This window comes from Limulus polyphemus, unplaced genomic scaffold (genome assembly GCF_000517525.1).
Source record: "Limulus polyphemus unplaced genomic scaffold, Limulus_polyphemus-2.1.2 Scaffold727, whole genome shotgun sequence".
Classification (NCBI taxonomy): Eukaryota; Metazoa; Arthropoda; class Merostomata; order Xiphosura; family Limulidae; genus Limulus; species Limulus polyphemus.
The window spans coordinates 36,670-54,260 of record NW_013666337.1 but is presented as its reverse complement, the minus strand read 5'-3'; the positions used below and the strand labels follow the sequence as shown (position 1 = coordinate 54,260).

General features: G+C 32.0%; 1 protein-coding gene across 1 annotated transcript; it reads left to right on the top strand.

The window, feature by feature from the left end:
• Positions 1 to 3,520: 3,520 nt before the first annotated feature.
• LOC106460194 (cytoplasmic protein NCK1-like) lies at positions 3,521 to 17,347 on the top strand. The gene is made up of 3 exons (XM_022386856.1): positions 3,521 to 3,651; positions 11,311 to 12,386; positions 16,783 to 17,347. Exons 1-3 carry the CDS (start codon positions 3,624 to 3,626, stop codon positions 16,981 to 16,983), a joined length of 1,305 nt encoding a protein of 434 aa, XP_022242564.1. The 5' UTR covers positions 3,521 to 3,623; the 3' UTR covers positions 16,984 to 17,347.
• The last annotated feature ends 244 nt before the right edge of the window (positions 17,348 to 17,591 follow it).

The following is a 17,591-nucleotide window of genomic DNA, read 5'->3' as shown; positions in this document are numbered from 1 at the left end:
TGAATGCTCTGCCTAAACAACCTATCAAAGATTTAGTTAAGTTTGCTCTAATTCCTTTTTCACTATTACAAACCTTACTTATCTTCTGCACAGTGTGATCTTATGATAATATATTTATTATAAAACGTAGCAATTCGAAATTTGCAGAGTTACATATCAACGTACGATATTCTCTGTAAAAGTTAACGAATAAGGATTTTATATGAGAGTCTGCTAGATATTTTGTTGTTTCTTATAAATTATTTATAAATAACTCCAAAGTTTCATTATTTTGTCACTACAAATAAACATAATCTGACAGTAAGCTGTTAAAATTCGTGGTCATACAAATCAGTTGTCACCAGATGCGCAAGAGTAAGATTGTGTATTACGAGTCCAAATATTGTTTATTAATATCGCCAACTATCAGAGACGTTGTAAAGATTAAAAATATCTAATTATCATTTATAATTTGATTGGAATATAATTTTGTTCCCTTTATGATTTCGATTGCGTTGTACCACAGTAGTTTCTATGTTACTTTTTGGATAGCTCACTTCGTTAAACCAGCAAATGAACAGTACAAATAAGGCCAAGTAATTGATTATCTACATATCATAATGTGTCACAGAAACGTATAATAACAGCAACAGAATGAACACTGTTATAAGAATTGTTTTAAAACAACACATGTGTGAAGTAAATGTAGAAATCGCGTTAATCACGAAAACTAACAAAATAATATATATATATATATGTACATATTAATGACATAAATGTTTCATATGATAGCATTAATATTTGAGTTACAAAGTATGATGTAAATATGATGCTTCCTCTGCCAGCTTTTAGTTTATAGTGTATTTATATCATTTTTCTTTCAGTCAGGTTGAGATCTTTCAATGACAATATCGTTTTGTTAGTAATAGGATAAATCCATTTGTGAGGGTAGGAGAGTAGCCTCATATTATTTGTTTATGCAAGGCATTTTGATAGCTGATTAGAGTTTTCAGTGAATATAAATAACTAAACATCTGTCTGAAACGTCTAAGATAGTTTTCCTTCTTAAGGCTCCTCCCAGTGGCACAGCGGTATGTCAACGCTAGAAACCGGGTTTCGATACCCGTGGTGGGCAGAGCACAGATAGCCCTTGTGTAGCTTTGTGCATAATTAAAAAAAAAACCTTCTTAAGGCAGGGGCTACCAAGGTATACGCGTGTGTGTGCATAAAATTGAAAATTCAAGATCGAATTTTCTTTGACATAAAATCTTAACCTGATTCTTTTCTCCAAACAAAATTAAGAAGAAAAAAATATCAATGATCAAAATGTTAATTTTTACAATACTTTATGTCGCCGGTATGGCTAATTTTTAATAGATTAAATGAGCATAAAAAACATCAATATGCACCCTCAGATCCCCCACCAACTTGAGGGAGAGAGTACCCCTACGTAACTCATAGTTAAGCAGGGTTTGGTTGGTTTTGAATTTCGCGCAAAACTACACGAGGGCTATCTGCGCTATTCGTCCCTAATTTGGCAGTGAAAGACTAGAGGGAAGTCATCACCACCCACAATCAACTCTTGGGCTATTCTTTTACCAACGAATAGTGGGATTGACCGTCACATTCTAACGTCCCCACGGCTAAAAGGGCGAACATGTTTGGTAGGACGGGAATTCGAACCTGCGACCCTCAGATTACGAGTCAAAAAGTTAACCAAGGATACTGCCCTCTAAGTTTAAAGCTTACATTAGTCAGGCACAGCGGTATTTCTGTGGACTTACAACGCTAGAATTCGGGTTTCGATACCAGTGGTGGGCAGAAAACAGATAGCCCATTGTGTAGCTTTATGCTTAATTGCAGACAAACAAAATACATTACTTAAAAGTGTGAAGGTAATCACACCATTGTTACACAGCTGGAGTATATTTTAAGGAAACAAAGTTACACGTTGCCTAACACACGATCTTTGCACATGCTAATTTTATGCCTGTCTCGAATGTTAAACAAAGTGCAGTAGATTTCTACTTCAAATCGCCAAAGAAATAAATCAATAAACGAGCCAATTCTATTGAAAGTTATTTATAAAGAAAAGTGTTTTTATCCATCTAAGTGTTGAACGGTGTCTTGAATCTCTACGCAATTCGAATGTTCAGAAAACTAACAGATTTAAGAAGAGCAAACCTTTAGTACCATCAAAAAAGAACCTGCCCTTCATTAAATCCAATACAAATATGTTGATTTCTTTTATTTCTTTGTCAGAATAACTTGAATCTCTTGATGAAAAATGTAAAAGATGGCAATGTTGTTTAAAAATGCTTATCTTTTTTATGTATTATTTTTAATCATTGTCATGTTTAGAAATTTCAACCTTTTCTTCAAAGATATGTTTCTTTTTACGAGATTTTAAATTTTAATTTGTTTTTTAGTTTCGATATAAAAAATATTTTCGTATACAGATATAAAAATATATAGAAAATGGCATTGCATAAACATAATTATACACTAATTTGTATTCACAATTAATAAAGTACCTGTAAGTTTCTTTTTACGACATTTTAAATTTTAGTTCGATATAAAAATATTTTCGTATACAGATGTAAAAATGGATAGAAAATTACATTGCATAAACATAATTAAACACTATTTTGTATTTGCAATTTACCTGTAGTATCCTAGATATTAATAAAATCTTAAATTTATTTACTTTTTTATTTATACCTTTCATATTCCGGTTTTACAAACTATAAATAAACTATATAATTATTTTATTTTGGCATAATAATAATAAAACAATGATGACAATGGGTGTGTATTGGAATCGCAACTAATGTATAAATAAATATCTTATCATAGTCTTGAGAAGGGAAAAGAGTGGGTGGGGGAATGAAAAGGCTTCCAGAATATCTATGGTCAAATCTACCTGGCTTAGGAACATTCAAGCGCTAAGTGTGGATGTCCAATTAGATATTTTGTGTTGCAATTTATTGATAGGAAAAATCATCAGTTTGAATTTTTCAAAGAAAGATTAATCCTTAGATTTCATTTTAATGGAATTGTGATAGTGATCTTGAGACCACGATTTGAGAATATTATTTTGTTAAATAGAAAAGTTAAAAAGCGGGGGAGTGAGGTGCCGGGAAACAAGGACCCCCGAGATACATTACTGGTTTTGGGATAATCAAATTAAAAATATACTTAAAAATAATATAACTGATGTGTAGAATATACCGAACAGAAATATGTAAATTTAATATTCTAAGTACTTATATTGTCTTTTATTTTGATATATTTTATCTATATTTCTTATATCGTGGTTATCCCATTATACTTACAAACTATATTCTATTTTAATAATTTTCATTTTCTATTGCTATAAATATTACATGAGCCAAATTTCTCACAAATCATAATGAATTTTATTTAGTGGAATTAAATTTAGTTATAAAACATTTTCAGAAACGATTCTAGTGATGAGTAGCGATCTCGCTGTTATCGTTACATCACGGTATTTGAAGAGAAGGAGTGATTTGTAATCATGCACTGTTTAAGTTTAAGCTGATCTTATTGAAACATTAGATAGTATTTTAATTATTTTGATGGGAGAGATTAGTTTGTAGTTCAAACGATTATTGAAAAACGTCATGTCAAATTCGAAACTGTGTAAAGAAGGTAAGTTAGCTGCGTTAATATATTACTAATACTAAGACTATCAATGATAGTATCACGTTGTGAAAAATTGAAGTTGTTTATTCAAGTTATTGTCATTTAATTTAAATTACCTTTTAGCTTGTCATCACCGTGACTTAGTTCAATCAGTCAGCATGAAAATATTAATAATGGCAATTTCTATAACCAAGTCAAAAATTTCGCATACAATTACACCCATATCGTTGTGTAAAAAATATCCACAAAAATTCTAGTATTAATATTACTGTGAGTATGATTAGAAACAGAAAAAATTAGGCAGGATGTAAACAAAGTAAATTGTAAAAAGTAAAGTATAGCAGAAGTCACCAAATTAAGAATGAGCCATCCAAATGTCTAGTTTGTCATTATTTTGTAATACTTCAGTTTCTACACATTAACTACTGAGACTGAGTGAGAACATGAATGTGTTGCTACTGGCAAAATGCTAATGATTTTTTTCTAAATTCCATCACTTTGCAATATGATGTTGAAATTTAATTTTTAAATCTTGAATAATAATAATAGACTTGGTACTTTTCAATTTAACAGACTTACAATTTCTGGTTCATTGTGCAACATATAGTATTCATCCAGCTCTGCCTTGCTTTGCCTGGCAGAGCTGAATATAAAAATTGAGGTACAGGCATTTTTTTACATATGCACTATACATATTCAGCCAAACTATCTAATATCAAGGAAAACTTTGTCTGTTGTGGATGCACATCTTCCTAAATGACTGGACTGATCTAAAAAAACTTGGCATGCTAAGTAGTCCAAAATCAAAACCAAATTCATCTTAAACGTTTCCATATATTGATAAATAGTTTACATAATAACTCCTATATCATTACTGCAATAGCTATTGTAAATAGTTGAGTTTGAACAAAACTCGTCCCACAACAAAATTCTATAAATTAAAACTTGTAAATAGAATTTTCAGTATTTTAGGTTGTTTCCCATAATAACCAAGGTATACAGTAATACAATATCCAGCTACAATGTGTTGAATAAATATATTGCTGCTGATTAAGTCCCCACTCTTTTTTTGATTCATACCATTTAACTTGTGGTTTATACTAAGGTTAGAATAAGCGCTTAAACCTGAATTAGAGAAGTTTTTCATAGAAGTAAAATTCAAGACCATTGTTAAATGCAATGCATTAAATGCACCAAATTCAGACAGTAGAAATCTTGACCACATTTCTACTGTAAACTAGGCTGCTTTGAACAAGAAGTGACACAACTACTTTGTCGTTTCTGCCAATTCTCTCAACTTGACTGCTACATCTCCTCACTTCCAATCTACTTCTCCTGTCTTACAATAATTTTCTTGGAGAATGAACACTATTGAAAATCCTTGCAGAGATATGGCTTATTTTTAGCAAATTTGTGTGTGTTTTCAAGAGAAAAAAGATATAGGAGTGCCGTCTCCTTAAAATAATCTGTAAAACTTTTAAGGTAAGACATTCAAGATGCATTACAAGAACTTCAAAAAGAAAGCTCAATATGGACTGAGAATTAATTTTACTTGTAGTCTTTAACCAGATCTATCGGGCTTTCACCAAGGGCAGAGCTAAGTATGCAATTTGGCACTCAAGAAATTAGTCAAATTGCACATCTACTTATTTTATGAATTTTTAACACTTCAATGTATGATATCGGATTAAAAATTAAGTAACACCTTTTATACAAAGATACTTTGATTCATAATATCCATTTTAAACGTAAATTGTATCCATAAATACGTCTTGCTCAAGCAAGTTTATTAACTATAAAAATGTTTAACTTTTATATTTTGTCTTTACAATAAAATTATAACATATTTTTAGAATTAAAAACAACTATATACTTTTTTCAAGTTTAACTACCATGATTATGACCCATAATTTCACTAACATATTTATAGTGTATGAGGGATATCCAGATTGTTTAATTGTAGTTGAATTCTATTTAAAACCAAACATTGCATCATGTTATGTGAATCAGAAAACTGAGGAGTTTAATTGTTAAAATATTTAACCTGTATTGGTAATTATATTCATCTACATGTGCAATATATGGATTAAATTTATTGGAATCTAGGATGCCTTATGCCCACTTAGAAAGACCCATCCACCAGGAGAAATAATAAGGAAACCTGGATGAGTGCCAGGTTTCTTTATCAGTTCTGATGGCTATATCATGATAATCAATCACTGATACACAGAAATATGTTGTTCCCATTCTTACAGTTTACTTGCATGTTTATTCAGTTTCCTAATTTTTTTTTAAAGATCTATAAATTTGCAGCCTTTATTATTATAGATGGTAAATTTGTAAACCCTGTTGAAAAAATAACATTACCTTGACTGGAGATGTGTCTGACCTTTCTAAATTTATATTTTATACTATGAATTCTTGTCCTACTGCTCTTAGAATTCAACATAAAAGAAACTTGTAAATCAATTTTGTCTATTTCCTTAGTAATTTTGCATTACATCCTGGGAATGTTCTTCTTTTTTTCTGTTTGCTGAGGGAGGTTGGAATTAGAACAGGACATCCTTAGTGAGGCAAAAGGCCCCTTTATGCCCCATTTGTGTATAAAAAGTTGTCTGGTATCATCTTGTCATAAGTGGTGAAGAATTAGCTTAACTAATTTTAATTATACTTATTAGAGGAACTTGGGTGGACAGCCCAAAATTTTAGTTTAGATGAATAAGCAGTCATATGAATGGTTGAAGTTTGTCAACTTTTTTAATTCCTATGATGTAAAGCTTGTGCCAAATGAAAGTATTGTTTAATGCCTCATGTAGCACAGGGAGTTCAGACACATTGTTTGCATGCTATAGCCATTTACAATTAGCACAGGTAGTTCAGACACATTGTTTGCATGCTATAGCCATTTACAATTGTTCCCATTTCTACTGCCTTAATGGCTGATTCCCAAACTGATCACTCGTATTAAATAGAATTACATAGAAAATGATGCATGTGCACACTGCCCCATCATCTTTGCATAGCCAATGAAATAAATGCTACATATGGCATGGGAACCATTGCAATTAACTTGTAAATTGACAGGATCACTTGGAAAGCACCTTAATGTCCTGTATCTAGACTTTCAGAGGGATTTTGATAAAGTTCCTCATAATATGTTGATTAATAGGTTAAATTGAGATTAAAACTCAAAAGATAGAATAAAAATTGGCTTGAAGATAGAAAACAGAGTTGGGGCAAATTTGCATCATTCCAAATTGGGAAAATGTGACTTGTGGGGTTCTTCAAGAATCTTCCTTGAGACCTCTGTTGTTTATTTTTTATGTCACTGATTGGGATATATTTTATAAGCAGTAAAATTTCTAAATTTGCCTATGATTGATACTAAACTGATGGGTAAGGCTGATTCTTTGGAAAATGCATCATTATTGCCAAAGGACTTCTACGGTCTTGCTGAATGGGCTAGACTTTAGAAAATGAGTTCAACAATGAAATATGTAAAATTTTATATTTAGAATATGGAAATTTAAAAAGATGTTTGCTTGTGTGTGTAAATAATGTTAATGTTCTGGAGAGTAAGAAAAATTTGGGTGTTATGATTAATAAAAGCTTTGAATCTTAAGCTGATTGTGTGGAAATGGTGAAATGAGCTTACAGGGTTCTAGGTTCTGTGTACAGAAAATGTCTTAAGTTTGGAGAGTTTATCATCACTTTTTACAATACTTTGGTAAAGACTCATTTGGAATATTGTGTTTAGTTTTAGTCTCCTTAATTTAGTTGAAAAAGTTTAGAAATGGCCTGTCATAATGGTTCCTTTAGTTATACTTGTTACGTGACATTAGTATTAGGCCTATTATATTTTCTAACACTTCATTCTTTATCTAGTCCTTTTGGTATTTACAAGAATTAGAAGATTGTATATAATAATAATAGTATTCCAACTGCACTGTGTTCGCCATATTCATTGCTGATGACGTGTAAGCTCGATCCAGAGCTCCTAAGGCTGGCTAAGACACAAAATGCGTAGCAGTAGCCAGAAAACTAATTTTTTACAACAACAATTGTCATGGTGTGAAAGCCATAAAAAATGGTTCCTTATTTGAAACATTTAAGAAAGACTCAAATATTTAAACTCTTTTCTTCTTTAGAATAAAGAACTAGAGATGACCTTATTTAGGTGTTTTAAATCATTAGGGGCTTTGTTAAACTGCCAAAGCTAAATTGCTGGAGTGGTGGAAGATAATTGTATTAAATTGTTTTAAAAAATACACAATTTTTTTTAAAGAAACCTGAAGATCAATTCTTAATGTGAAAGATTACAAGAAATATCAAAGTTTAGTGTATCAATAACTTTATAAAGCCTTAATTGTTAAGTAAGAATTGGGAGATTTAAGGGCAAAATTTCTTTGGTTTATGGTACAAGTCTCTATCAGTTGTTGATAGGTTGGTCCATTGGAGAAGGAATGTTGACTATAGTTCTGAATTTACTATATGTATCCACCCAAAATGTGACAAGCTTTTAGTAAAATATACAGGTCTGTTGTACATAGAAAATTAGATATGTTACAAAAATATTTGTACTTAAGATATGTCTGAATTGATGACATTAGTCTGACTCACACTCTGAAAAGTCAGAGTGCAAAATGGTACTTATGTAAAGAATATAGATACTTTTGTTCATTGTACAGTTTGCATATTACATTTGCATAACTACAAGAACCTCTGAAATGCATGTGTAGGGTAAAACAAATAATTGATACCTCTGACATCAAATACATAACACCATGTGGAATGACACTTTGTAAAAGGTCATGGCATGTGCACTTCTCCCACCCATATACATAGGATTAAGGCCAACTACAGGTTGACCTTGGGGTACTATACTAAGTTCACTTTTTCTTTATGCATACCTGTTAATGTATATAACAATAATTCTAGTGTGGTTGGACTTTAAATAATGCTTGTAACTTTTAAAAAGGGATATACTCTCAAATGAGCAAATTCTTAATGCCTCAATATTTAATACTTGGAAAACTGATACATTTATAGAAACCAAATGGTCTTTTTATTCAGTCAATTTTTTGAAATAGAGTACAATATTAAAAAGAAAAATTGTCATTTGTTTGATATTGGAGATATTGCTACTAAAATGGCAACCTTTGAGGGGAATAGCAGCCAGTCATGCTCATGAATATTGTTTTTTTTGTAGGGGAACAGAGCCAGTTCTTCAGTAAATGTGGGGCAGTGGCTGTTGGTTCCATTATTCTTTTTAAGCTGCAATGTTTTAACTTTTGCAGTGCTCAAACATACAGTAGATGTTTTCATGTAAGATGAATTATATTAACAAGTGCTTTGCAAGTTTATATTTTTTCTAATTTTCACTGACTTGTCAGTGGTTTTATGGAGTGTTACAACTTTTATATCTTGCATTAATAGCGAAAGGTTTGATTAACCTTTTCTCTACTGCCTCAGTGGATTACACCGACCACAAGACCCAAAAGTGACCATCAGAGTTTCAATACTATAATTTTTAACATGTTTTGTGTATCTTCATGAAATTTTAGTAAACATTACAACTATTCTGTAGACACTAAAGTCAGAATTTTTAATTAAGTCTTTTTACAAAAAATTTGTCTGTGAACATATGGAGTCAGAGTGTTGACTACTTTGAGTACAAAATGTTTTTTCTATTTCAGATTATAAATACTTCTCTTAAATAAATATCAAATGTTCTTTTTTCACTAAAACTTTACATTTTATCTGTTATTTTCTCTACCCTAATTCTATAGGCATTCAATCAATTTAACTGAACTCATAACCACCATAAAAAAAAGTGAAGTACAATGAGTAGTACTGTTCTGGCCTTTTTAGTATTGACCACAAAGTTCCAAAGTATTTGTGACAGTTTTTACTCCAAAACTTTTCACATCTATTTCCTGAGTTTATTTTACTGTTAGCAGGTGAAGTAGAAACCTGCCAAACATAAAGCAATGAATAACTGCTCCTGCCATTAGACTGTTTATGTGATGCTGTAAAACAACACTGTCAATAGGAAACAAGCATGTGCAGTACAATAAGCCAATGATTCCCACAGAATTTATCATAATCATAGCTCCAAGAACACAGTGGGAGAGGATTTATTGGCTGTTTACAGTACTTTGGTTGCAAGGAGAATTGTCTGAAGTAATAAAAGTGTGAGAAAATTTTTATGATATTGCTTTGAACAAAGTTTGGGCCAATCCAGAAAACTTGGTAGGTATTTGGATGTTAGTTATCTTCCCAGGGTTGTCAGAATTTTGCTGTATGTGTGTACAAAGTGTGTAAGTTTTTATGAACGTGTATGTATATCTTATTAGTGTTTACTCACAAATGCTTAATTTTTAATTATTTTTCTTAAAACATAGAACAATGCAATAAAATTAATTTTTACTAATGCGTCATACTTGTTAAGCCTCACTGTAAACCTTTTTTATTCTTTCAAGTGGAGGGGAAAAACATTGATTTTTGTGGATTTCGAACATGCACCTTAGAAAACCAAGAAAAATTATGAAATGAATATAATGGTACATAAAAACTGCTGTAATGTATATGGCTTTCTAACTAAGCTATATGTGAGTTAAAATAATCTCATTTCTGTTCAGAGCAACAACTTAGTAAATAGACCTAAAAATTTCCATTAAAATTCCGGCTTTCCTCTTCAAGCCAATTACAAATGGCTGTCAGATTTAGGAAGCTTGGTATGTGCTTTCTCTATTGATTATTGAAATACTTAAGAGAAGTAGGTGTGAGTAGACAAGAGGTTTAAAACGATTGTAGTAGCAGGAGGGGCTACTCTGGTAGGTTTGCTAAATATATTGATATCTCAGCAAATTAAAAAAGTGGGAGGCTCTTATTTTATATTTTAGCTTGATAATGTCTGAAATTTGAGTTTCTTAATCGTTAACCACTATAGATGTTGTATGGTAGGCATAAGAGAAGAGAACATGTAATGTGACACCAAAAAAAAAAATTTAGCATTTTGTTTTTAGTATTTTTTTTGTATTTAAGTAGTTAAAACATATATTAAAATTTGAATTATAAACTAAATTTTGATGCCAACTTTATTGACATTTGTTGATAATAAAGTTGTTTAATTAAATTTTGAAAATAACTCTAAAATGCCATGACATGCACCTTTTGACCTGTTTGTAGTGAGAGGGTTAAGATTTATTTTTATATTTTATGTAAATTACAAAACAAATTGTAATTTAACCCTCTTTTAAACATCTGGTCCATTTAATTTTTGGGACTGTATAGCCTGTTATTTGTACCATTTTTGTGCACCCGAATAATAGTCCACACATCATAAATTTGGAACTTTGATCTTGATTGCAGTATAATCTGATAGAGCATACCCATACCATAGTACAGGTCAGAAAAAGTGAAATGTGTATCAAGACATTGGTTGGTTATTTCTATAATGTGTTTGTAACTTATCCCCTTCTACTGTGAAGAACCAGTAGACTTACAATATAAAGTAACATAAACTTGGCTTTAAAAGTTGTTTTTTTTTGCAGTTTTGAGATGCTCAGAAAAAATGTTGTGTAATGTAAATGTGTGATTTTAATAACAAAGTTATTAAAACAGTTCTTGTACTTCAGAATAATTGTTTTATAATGTTTTCAGGAAAAAGCATTGAAGAAGTGTATGTCATAGCTAAGTATGATTACACTGCTCAAGGTAGTCAGGAGCTGGACATAAAGAAAGGTGAGCGGCTGCTCCTTCTGGACGACAGTAAACATTGGTGGAAAGTGTGTAATTCCAAGAATCAGTTTGGTTTTGTCCCATCCAACTATGTGAAGAGAGAGAAACCTTCCATATTTGACAGTATCCGAAAAAAGGTTAGACGAAGAAGTGAGTCAAAAACATCTCCAACTGACTCTCCAGTTGCTGCCAGTGATGACTCCAGTATAAGTTCTGCTCATGATCTCCCATCAAGGACTAAAGTCACCACTCATATAATAGCTGTAGCAAAATATAACTATACTGCCCGACAGTCAGATGAAATTTCTTTGGTGAAAGGAACTCGTATCTTAGTTCTAGAAAAGTCTAGTGATGGATGGTGGAAAGGCGAGTTTAACGGAGCCATTGGATGGTTTCCTTCGAATTACATTTTTGAAGAAGGTGATGATAAAAACGGTGTTAATAAGTGTCCTCAAGTCTCCTTTGGAAATGGTGCCAGTGTTTTAAAAGAAGGTGAGTGTTTAGACATTGTGACAGCCTTGTATTCTTACACCGCCCAAAATAAAGAAGAACTATCCTTTCAAAAAGATGAGAACCTTGAAGTGATTGAAAAACCTGTTAATGATCCTGGCTGGTGGAAAGCTCGGAATCAAAATGGTGAGATTGGACTGGTGCCTAAAACATATGTTCAAGTGATCTTGCCGCCACCAATAGGAGAGGGAACTTTGGACTCAATAGGCTCTGCTTCATCTTTGGGCTGGAGGTGTGGGGCCATAGAAGGTGCTTCTGCAGATGTCACTCAGTTACAAACAGAGATGACAAATAAGGGTGTAATGGCCTGGGAAGCCTCACCTATGGTGCAAGCCAAAAATCGAGGGCCTTTGCCAACTCCTGTAATGAGACAAGACCTACTTGGCAGACCATGGTACTTTGGTAGCATCTCACGTAACCACTGTGACCAGATGCTCAATAACACTGCCCAGGATGGAGATTTTCTCATTCGTGATAGTGAAACAAATGTTAGTAATATATTGTTGTTTCTCTTTTCTTGTTCAAAAACAGTAAAATGCAGTGATTTTTTTCAAACAAATTTTAAAGATTGATAAAAACTCTATCACATTGGTAGTTTAAAGCTTTAAATTCATGTATAATAGCATCTCTTGAATGACAATGACTCTTGTCTGTACCTCTGTTAACAGATAATACAAACTGGCCTGTTCCAATATGCTCATTGGACCATGTTTAATTTGATTCTTCTTGTATGTTTTTAAAATATTTCAGATCCTCCAATGTACCCCACTGTCATACATTTTTGTACTTGCTATGTTTTGTAAATGTGTGTAATATATATATATTTCCATATACTCAGTACTAATCCTTACTTTTCTAAAATTACATTTTTAGATTATATTGAGGGTTGAGTACAGTATATTAAATTATTTCTGAAGCAAAATATTCATACACAAGATCATAAAGATGTGTTCAGATCAGGAATGTAGAATTTTCAAGATAGGGCTATCCCTTGAACTTACTGCTATTAGAAAACAAAGGAATATAAATCAACTCGGGGCACCATGACGATCCAAAATGGAACCTGCAACAAGTCTTATTCCAGCCATTTAAGCAAAAAGCAGTATCTTTTAACAAGTGAGAATTTATGAACATACAGAACAGTGGCAAAAGCCATTCACATTCCTCAGGCAATAATACACAATAAGATAGGAGTTTACCAAGATAATGCCTCCAGTCATACCTCCAGTTGAACCATCACAAACTTCAAGCAGCTGGAGGATGAAATAGGTATTTATACTACTTCATACAAAAGCATACTGGTCAAGTTCCCAGATGCAGTACCTATGGAATTCTGTTTTAACTGTTGAAACAGGCACTGAGAAACTGTTATCCATGTACACTACTTGGATTATGGAAAGCTTGTATGGAATGGTATTATGCCATGGATATGACTGCCTTACAATAGTCTTTTGCAAAGGAAATTACACTGAGGGCTATGGTCAAAATGCTTGGTTGTCAGAGCATGACTTGATGTGGTGACATGAACTGTAATGATGTGGTGAGAGGCTCTTAAAATCATTTTAATATAATGTACTCAACATCTGTAATCATAAGAAGAGAAAATATATCAATGGGCATTATTGTACTATTGATTTAGGGCCAACTGGACATTTTATAATTTGAAGTGTGATGTGGTGTGCATAACTATATGCTCCAATATATTTGGAAATGATTTATTCAACAGATTGTTTCTTAATTTGTTATGATTATGATTGTGCAAAGTTTGCCTCATCATGTTGTTAGGTTCTTCCCACATGGTAGATTATGGCTGAAAAAGTGTATACAATTTTTCCAACCAATTAATCTGACCAAATGTGCATGGATCTGTCCATTAGACCAACCCTGTAATGTAGAAGAAATGTTGACTGTAATTTTGAATTAACTATGTGTATCTACACAAACAATGGCAACTTTTAGTGAAATATACAAGTCTATTTTACTCAAAGAATTGAATGTGTTGCAAAGAATTTTACTCAAGATATGTCCTTGAATTGACAGCATGAGTCTGACTCTGAAAAGTCAGGATGCAAAGTTAAAAAGTAAGATACTTTTGTCCATTGTACAGTTTGTATATTGCATTTGCGTAACCTGTAGAACCTCCAACATTCATATTTATAGTTTTTTTAGTATCCCTATATACTGTACTGGTATTTACTCTCCTCTGTCATGAACTGTCATTAAATTGGCAATGTGGGGTAAAATGAAGAGTGAAATATGCACTTTGACCCCATCTGTGCACATATGATTAAATGCTGATGTTCTCACTGGAAACCACAGGAAAACTACATGTACATATATTTGCCCGTAATGGATCTATTTTTTCTGACAGTCTTCAAATCTATGGCAAGATACATTTCTTGGAACAGATGGTTGTTGCATGATATTTTCAGTTTGCCATATAAGTTCATATAGGCACAACTGTATTGTTTGCCTGTTTGCTTCTCTGAAGTGAAAACAGTGAGCTAATCTAATTTTTGGGGTGCACTGATTAAGATTTTCCTGCTTCATACTGAGTACCCAACTATATTAGCCAATATTGATATTTAGTAGTAGTGTAGGTAAGGTATTTCAAACTACTGATATAAATTAAAATTTAATCTGTTGGTGATTTTTTTTGTTTGCATTTATAATAAAAATTCTCAAATAGTATTTAACTTGATCAACTTAGCTCAGAAAATGAATAAATAGAATACCAGTCATAAAAAAAAAAAATTCAAAAAATATTTTGCATTAGTGTTTCTAGAAACAGCAAAATATAAACAAATATTAAGGTTTGAACTATAACTTTCATTTGTTTATAGCAGAAACTTTATACCTGTAAACATTAGTATTAACTTCACCAAGACAAAAGCAGATTAAAACTGTTCAATTTATTTTACAAAATTCAGCTTAACAACTTTGCCATTTCAGGGAATAAAAAACAGCTTTTGGCTGCAAAGTGCTGTGTGAATAAGCTTGCAAACAATACAGATCAAGACAGAAAAGAATATAAAAAGAAACTGATGCATTACGTTTTGTAGTAGTATTAGAAATAAAAACTAACAGTAACTAGAGAGGCACTCGTTAGAGTTCATACCTCTGCCATGCACCATTGATCATATTTGGCTCTCAAAAAATACAAAACTTTTTCCATACGTTTGTCATTATCAATGGATGTGGACCATTTTGGCAGGAAAATGAAGAATAATATTCTACATATGTCCACCTGGTTTCGTCAAAATCTGATAATTTTTGACTGTGTTATAGAGCAAAAAAGTGTGAAAAATCAGTCATGTTAACAGAGGGATTTTTTGGATTTTCATGACCTTGCGTGATCTTGACCCTCCAAATAATTACTTCTAAGTTGGGTCACAGTCCAAATGTATACCCACTTTTGTCCAAATCCATTCATCTGTTTTCGAGAAATCTTGCTAACAAACATACACACAGGGAAAAAAATGACCTCTGTCACCTTTGGTGGTGGAGGTTATAAGTTTAAGTAATTTATTTATTCAGGTAAAAAAAAAATCGGAATTATACTCATTGCTTCCAACTTTTATTTAGCAAGGCATAGCAAGTCCATCAGTGGAAAATTCTTCATAAAAAGTAACATTTCTGTTTTATCACACATCAGCCTGTTACTCTTCTCATCCACATCATATGAGAACACTGAACAACTGTTTGCTGTCAGTATTGCTTCAAGAGCAGAAAGAAACTTTTGTGCAGCTTCAGCCAAAGTAGGAAACAGTATTGCAATTTTTAAGTGATTCTTGTGATTTTGAAAGGCAGCACTGCTGTTTATTCCATTTGTTTATACCCCATCAACAGTTTCCTTCAATATTTTGTCAAACATCAAACACAGGATGTTGTTGGGTTATGTAGAATGCTGTCATCTGCTTGCTTTGATTTTTTTGTGCCAGGTTGTTCAATTGTTGTTTTTTCTGTGTCCATTTGTTCCAGGTATGTCAACAACGTTTGCATAGCAGGCAGCTTCTTGAAACCTTTATCAGTGTTGCTTCCACATGAAATTTTTGCAGCACATAGTTTTCAATAAGCTGTCTGGTTGTCGTTTTCAGACACTTTAAAAAAATCCCAAACTGCTCTGTTGAGACATATTTATAGCAGATAGCAATCACATGTTGCACGTCATAGCAAATATATTCTTGTTTCAACTATTTACGTGTGACAACACACAAAATATATTGGTGTGCATTATCAGATTTCTCAAGGACTATGGCCAATATTGTAATTTTTTCCTTATATCTTTGCCTGACTGATAGCCTATTGATATACTGTGCTCCTACTATTTTTCTATTCTTACCTTTTCTCAGTGTAATACTAGCTATTATAGATGAAAGGTCACATGTAAGGATTTTAGTATTTAAAAATAATTCAGCAGATAAAGTACTTGGTACATAATGTTATGAAACAATGAGAATATTTAAGTATGAATAGGAATTTGAATAATTGTTAATCATTTATGTCATATTTCTATGAGAAATAAAAATGATTTGATTTTAAGAGGACTCGATGAGCATTGTGAAATAGTCCAGTTTGTAGTGTCTTTTAAGAGTATTGTAGCCATTAGATTTTCTTGAATATTAGAATGTTAATAACTAGTATATCTTGTGTTATCCTTCTTTTTTGATGCTGGCTCCTATTTAATTAAAAATATATGCATTTGAGTTTCAAGTATTTGCTTGCATATATTTGAAGAGTATCACATTCAAAACTTACCATAATTAATTGTAATTTTGTTCATAATGTTTAATTTTTGTATTTTTCTCTTTTTAACAAAACTAAACAGTTTTATATATAGCAAGTATAAGAACGTTTTATTTCTAATCTTTGTTTTTTTGTTAGGTTGGAGATTTTTCTGTATCTGTTAAGTCTCCCATCAGAAATAAACATTTCCGAGTCCATGTAGAAAACGGTATCTACTGTATTGGTCAGCGTAGGTTTAATGGCCTAGATGAGCTTGTTGAACACTACAAACGAGTGCCAATCTACACCAGTCCACAAGGTGAAAAACTGTACCTAGTGAAGCCGTTTCCCAAGTTGTAGGTCTTTGTGGTAGAAAATTTCTGGAAAGCTTATTTTTTCATAATAGTTTTTTTCTTTTTTTAAAAAAAAAAATGATGTGTTTATGCAAGGATCATTGAACTTCGACTAGATTCTATGTACGCATGCGAGTGTTAAGCCAAGGATTGTCTTTTTAAGGCAAGTTGTCATTCATTTAAGTCTTAACAGCTGAATTTATTTACATGTTCATTCTGGATAAAAAGACTGACAGAAAAGTATTCAGAAATATAACACGTATGATGCTTGTTGGACTGTTTATGTAAAATTAATCGTAAACGATGTACAGCTGAGTCCTACATGCATCTCTGGCAATTCATACATGGTCTCTTGTAGTTCTTTGCTTGTTTTTTTTTAACAAAATAACACTTAAATATTTAAATGGAATATTATTTTAGTTGTATGGTTACTGCAAGCATGGAGAAGTTTCTTTTGAAACGTGTGTACAAAAAGAAACTTAGCCTAAATTGTTCACAGTACTTAACATTTTTGTATCTTAATGTGTGCATTTATTAGTGTGTGCTGATTTTAGTTATTTTAAATATAGAACATATGCTGAAATATTAGAAAACTACTGCTCAGAATTTCACTCA